This window comes from Miniopterus schreibersii (assembly GCF_964146895.1).
Source record: "Miniopterus schreibersii genome assembly, chromosome: 9".
NCBI classification, from domain to species: Eukaryota; Metazoa; Chordata; class Mammalia; order Chiroptera; family Miniopteridae; genus Miniopterus; species Miniopterus schreibersii.
The window spans coordinates 70,289,049-70,295,302 of record NC_138118.1 but is presented as its reverse complement, the minus strand read 5'-3'; the positions used below and the strand labels follow the sequence as shown (position 1 = coordinate 70,295,302).

The 6,254-nt window shown below is 49.0% G+C and overlaps 1 protein-coding gene across 1 annotated transcript; it reads left to right on the top strand.

The window, feature by feature from the left end:
* Nucleotides 1-2,869: 2,869 nt before the first annotated feature.
* Nucleotides 2,870-5,526, top strand: FERD3L (Fer3 like bHLH transcription factor; the record flags this gene model as incomplete). The annotated part of the gene is made up of 1 exon (XM_081146982.1): nucleotides 2,870-5,526. Exon 1 carries the CDS (start codon nucleotides 5,038-5,040, stop codon nucleotides 5,524-5,526), a length of 489 nt encoding a protein of 162 aa, XP_081003108.1. The 5' UTR covers nucleotides 2,870-5,037.
* Nucleotides 5,527-6,254: the final 728 nt, after the last annotated feature.

The window sequence follows — 6,254 nt, the reverse complement described above, 5'->3', positions numbered from 1 at the left end:
GGGGGGGGGTCATGTCTATGAAAGATAGAGTGGGGAAGCAGAACTGGGCTAGAAAGCTTTCAGGCTGTGATCAGACATGACACCTGCAAAAGGAAATCAGTGAAGAAACAAAACTGGGCAGAGAGAATTAGACTGTGAAGCAGATGTGGCAATGTCTCAGCCAATAGAATGGGGAGTCACAGTGCACAGGGAGACGTCTAGTAACTGCACTCCTCAAGCTCAGTGCATCCTTTCTAGAAGGGAGAGATGAGCAGTACACATCCTTCGATGCCACAGTTCACTCTTTGTGCCACGTGGATTCAACTCTCCATGCAAGTGTTGAGTGGTGACTACCCCAGGATGCAATGATGGTCTCTTCTTGAGCAGAAATTTGGAAGAGAGAGATCAGTAGAACCAACTATAGACCCATCACTGCAGTTCTTCTTGTGATTGCAACTGGCACTCCTTGCCTTCCTTTCCCACTCTCCATTCTAAATTCCTGCCTCCCTCAGCTGTCATCTAGGCTGGTCTTGGAGGTTTATCTAATGATGTAACTCAAGCCCTCTTTCCAAAATTCTTAGTCTTGTAACCATATGCTCCTCACTCATAATTAGGCAAGGGTGTGCCAAGAGGTGCCAGAGTGGATCACAACCCTGCCCCATACTACCACTGACCTCATCTCTCAGTCTTCTTCCTTCCCCCAGCTCTTTCTTTCTAGTGGCCTCTGTGATGTTCTTAGGATTCCAGGTGTCCTTCCACCTTACCTTCTCTGAAATGTCAGTTCTCTCTGCTTGGACACTCTCACTTGATAAGCAATTAACTGCCTCCCTACTACCTTCAAGTATTTAGTCAAATATCACCTTCCAATCAGACGTTTACACGATAACCCTATTAAAAACAGCAACCTGCACCCAACTTTCAGCATTCGTGTTCCCACTTATACTAAGCAAGTTTTTTCCGTAGCACTGACCTCCCTCAACACAATAATTTTTTGTGTTTCCTGTCTTGTTCATTGATATATATCAAACTCCTAAATCAGTGCCACAAGGATCAGGCTCATCATAGGCATTCAATAAAAATTTGTTGAAAAAATTGTATGTTTTTTTTAATTTAGTGTAAAATAAATTTAATGCGCAATAATATAGCAGGTTATAATTTGTATCTATTGATGAAAGTACTAAATTCATGTGTAATATTAATTTTAATGTATTTGATTCAATTTTCTTATTTAGTTGTAGTGTCTTTGAATATATTAGGCCGAACCAAATTAAATGACTCAATTTTTTTTAGGTTAAAAATAGTTTGATTTTTGGAAGTTACATGTTTCAACTTAATACTAACATTTCACAAATGAAGAGTAATATGATAAAGACTTTTGAAAAAACATTAAATTACAAAATCACACATATAATGTTAAACTCCAAATATACAAAGAACTTATGGATTTCAGGATGACTGTCAAGCCTACTATAATATTTATTTCAAAGGAAAGTCACTATTAAAATATAGTATAGGAAATGAGGGGGATAAAGGAAATTATTTGGGGGTAATAGTTTATAACATCCTGGGAGATACTTTTCCTTCACACAGTTCTAATTTTCCACGTTTTTCAAAAAGAAGTGAATAATTTGGAGAGGGTTCAAACAACAACGAATGTAAGAACTAATATAATTGAAAATTTGGAAAATAGATTTGTTCTCAGGCTAACTTTCATATTAAGAGGGAAAACATTTCATATAAATAGGAAAACCATCAAGTAAAAAAAACTTAATAACTGATTTTAAGCAGTTTTTATAAATGATACTTCGAAATAGATATACAGACGCGTATCTATTTAGTCTTTTCTGCCAGCAGAAAACACCACTGTAAGGAGGAAAACTGTTATCCACTGGAAGTGCAACCTTTCTCGCATATTAATCTGTATTTGAGAGGTACGGCTCTACTCCATTAGATCACTTCAAGTCCCCGATTCCTGCTGCTCTGCCCCCCCCCAGGGCAGCAGTCAGCCAACTGCAGCCTGGGGACCAAATTCTGCTGCCACCTTTTGTAAATAAAATTCCATTGGAACTCCGCTACACTCACTCGTTTACGTATTGCTTATGGCTCTTTTCATAGCACAGCGGGCGAGTTGACTGGCTGTGACAGAGATCGTATAGTCTGCAAAACCTAAAATATGTACTGGTCCCTTACCGAAAGTGTTTATCCAACCCTTGCACAGAGTGATGCCCTTGTGTACACGGTCAGGGCTACTCCCCACCAGAGTACCCACGTTGCGGGCTGTGGGGAGAGGGCAGAAGACCACGTGGGAGGCAGATGCTCTCCTCTTCGACGGACCGACTTGAACTTGTACATTTCACTTCTCATTTACCCACTGGTGTGAACGCGGTGGGCCAGCAACGCGCCCGCTGAAGCGGGTGTGGGTGGGCCTGTCGCCAAGAGCACAGACGGTAAGTGCACACTCTAGGGCAACGAGCAGTTGCCGCCACAACTATCTACGTGGCATAGGTGGGAACGAGGGTGGAAAGGACAAGCCTCTCGAAGCAGCTGCTTGCTTTTCTGAATGCATGAATTTTGACAATGAGAAGCACTTCACAAAGGGGAAGCCTGCTCCGTCCAGGAACTCTGCCTCCTCTTACTTACTCCTAGATACATGTAATTCACCCAGAGCCCGGTTACCCTGATATTTTTTTAATTGTTGAAAGTATTACAGATGTCCCCCTTCTCCCCCCCACTGAACCCCTCCAGCAGACATCCACCCCCCCAGGCCTTCTCCACACTATTGTCTGTGTCCATAGGTCACGTATATATGCATCTAAGTTCTCTGATTAGCCTCTCTCCCCCTCCCCCACACTATTGTCTCCCTCCCCTCCCCCCTGAAATTCGTCCGACTGCTCCACAGTTCTATGTCTCTGTATCTATTTTGTTCATCAGTTTATTTTGCTCATTAGATTTCACGTATGAGTGAGATCATGAGCAGAACATTTGTCATCAGGGAAATGCAGGTCAAAACCACACTGCACACCTTCAGAATGGCTTGAAAATGCTAACTTTTGACAAGGACGGAAGCAGCTCAGATTCTAATAAATCTCTGGAGAAACACTTAACAACTAAAAGTCAATTCTAAAATTTGTCAGAATGTGTGATAACACATAAAGCCATACAAGCGTTAGTAACAAAGCATGCTACTATGTGTCAAAACAAAAAATTAATCTCCCCGTTTTCTTATTCGTTAGCCACTGTTGAAATCCCAATTAGTTTTTCTTTTTCAGTCTTCTCTTTGAAAGGAGTTTCGTAAGAACCAAATAGGTAATCCTAATCAAAGATCTCCTTCCCATTAACATCCTCGGGCATGTGACTTTCACAACAAACGTTGGAGAATGAAGTTAGCAAACACAAGCAAGAAAAAAGAAAATCAATTAAAGGACAAAACAGCAAGGTGAGCTCAGGCACAAGTGAGTTAAAAAAAAAAAAGAAGGGAAAAGAAGAATTCTAGATGGTACAGCTTTAATGGCATCTGAGAGTATACATTGGAAATCTGGGAAGAAGGAATTGAGCGTACCTGTTAGAAATAGTTGGTTTCTGGGAGCTGTCCAATGTACCAGCTGGACCATCCCAGTCACAACTTACCTCCTTACCAGGAATGAATGCACATGGTGATTCTAGTCCGTCTTGAACCAAGCCATCTATTTGCTAATCTTTTCTTTTTGGGGGGTCTATTACTTCTAAAGGGAAAAATGAACGCTTCTTTGTTAAAATATGAGAGAGAATATAAAATCAGTAAAATTTCATTTTCATTATACCAAGCTTAAATTTCCTTTTTCATCTTAAAAAAAAAAATGATCCAAAGATAACCAAACATCTCCCATAAATAGAATGAATGAAGTATAATTTCTGCTCTTATGTCCTGTGGGGCGGTGCAGAGCAGTGAGGAAAATAAACCAGGTGGAAGCGTCAGGGTTTTTCTTGTTCGCAAACGCCGATCAAGCCATTTAAAATTCGAGAGACAGCTTCTCAACGGAGGGTGAGCTGGTGGACCCACGGGTTTTCCAAAGGGCAGATCACATTTTTGAAAGGAGATTGAGGCTGTTTGGTTTGGGGGCGGGGAGGGTGTGCTCTGCCCCCCACGCTGGGATTATACACGAGAGCAAGCTCTGAGAAAATACGCCGACCCCCCCCCCTTTCGTTTTATTACCCTCATAACTTCTGCCCTCGAAGGAAAATCCTCTCCTTTACATGAGTCGAAGATAAGGGTAGGGAAAGGAAAGTCAAGTGTCTGAATTGTTAGGCTGCTCGTGACAAAACGGACTTTAGAAGGCAGGGTTTGTGACTCGGCAGGAGAGATGTTTACGAGGCCCTGGAAGGAGAAAGCCGGTTCCAACAGCGACTGTGGGGAATGCGCTCCGGGCCCCCCGACCGTGCTTACTTAAGCTAATGGAAGGTCTTGCCTTTCAGTAGCCGCTGCACCGGGATACCAGACAAACAGCCCCCCGCGACCCCTAGCAGGCAGGGCCCCTCTTCGGGACCTCATTAAAAGCACATGCGCTTGTTTCGCGCTGGTTGGCGGCCTCGGAGGGCGAGATTCAGGGCTCCGCTCGGAAGCCAAGGAGAAGCCAGGGCGGTGGAAAACATCCTCGCTTTGAAAAGCCAAATCTAAATTAAAGAACTACATGAGAGAAGGAGTCTGAAGAATATTAGTTGGCCGCGGGGTGAGGAGAGACCCGAAAAGCACAGCAGGTAAGAGCCGGGGGCAGCTGCCAAGAAGGAACTGTCCCAGGTGGCGCGGCGCAATGGATACAGTATCGGAGCTGGAGGCCCGTCTCCAGGAGCCCTCGGGGCGTGGTCGAGCTCGCCTCCTTCCACCAGTTTCGCCAGGAGGGACGTCGTCTTAGCCTTCCCGGTCGGTGCGACTAATCCTGTTATCAGCTGGGTTATAAATATCAACGTCCCCCTGGCCCTTCGCGGATGCTGTCGCATCAGATCCAGGGCTGCTAGGACGCGGATCACCTGTCCCGCCTCTCCCTGCGAGAAACCGATGAGACACTGGACCAAGAGGACTCGATGGCGGTCTATCCGGAGAGCTGCGTGGACGCCACCGTGCTGGACTTCGTCGCAGACCTGTCCCTCGCCTCCCCGGGGCACCCTCTCCTCTGCGACTTCGCTCCCGGGCTCCCCTTTGGGGACCGAGGCCTCGCGCTGCAGGAGGGAAGACCCAGGAGTCTGGCGTGCTTTGGCGAGGATCCCGAAGAAGAGGGGGGTGAAGTCGACGAGGGGGAGGAGGGGGAAGAGGGGCCGGGAAGAGGCGCCTCCCTGCTGGGCCGCCCCAAGAGGAAAAGGGTGATCACCTACGCCCAGCGCCAGGCGGCCAACGTCCGCGAGAGGAAGCGCATGTTCAACCTCAACGAGGCTTTCGACCGGCTGCGCAGGAAGGTGCCCACTTTTGCGTACGAGAAAAGGCTGTCTCGGATCGAGACCCTCCGCCTGGCCATCGTCTACATCTCCTTCATGACCGAGCTCTTGGACAGCTGCAAGAAAAAGGAAACCTGCTGAGCCCGTCCGCGAGGGCGCGTCGGCCGCCTCCCGCCTGGGCGCCTGCGAGTTTAGGGCGTTTGGGGTCCCGGCGGCGGGAAGGCCTGGAGGGACGCTCCGAGGCAGGACGTCGGACCTCCTGGGGCTCGGTTCGGTTGTAAAACGCCCAGAGCCCGCGCCGAGTTACCACGTTCGCGGTCGCGCTCCGTGGCGCGTTGCGCGGGGGCGGGCGCGGCGCCGGGGGACCGTGAGGGCGCGCGGGCCAGGCCGTCGAGGCGCGAGGCCGTCGAGGCGCGCGCGCGGAAGCAGTTTCCGCCGCCCCGTGGGTGGGGAGCTAATCGTCTCCGCAAACGGCAGGCTTCGGGACCTTCTGGAGAGTCCAATCTCTCCTCCTCGCTTTTTTTTTTTTTTTTTTAAACAGACCCATTTGAACCCCAAGAGTCTCCCGCGCCACCCCGGGCAGGCGCTCCGCTCCGGCCTGCGCCCTTAGGGAGGTCGGGGGGCGAGCACCCGGGAGGGGGGCTGGGTACCGGTCTCGGGACAGGCCGGGGGGCTCCGTCTCGGGTCAGGTCGTTCAGGCTCGCAGAGGGACGCCAGGGCGCAGCCGCGGAAGGAAGGGGCGCGGGGAGGCCCCGAGGCCTCGCCCCCTTCTCTCCTCCCCGCGCCCCCGCGCCCTCTTTCTACGCGCAGAATTAGCAGCCAGGTCGGAGTCCCTCGCGGAGCGCGACGCTGGAGCTCGGAGGTGGGAG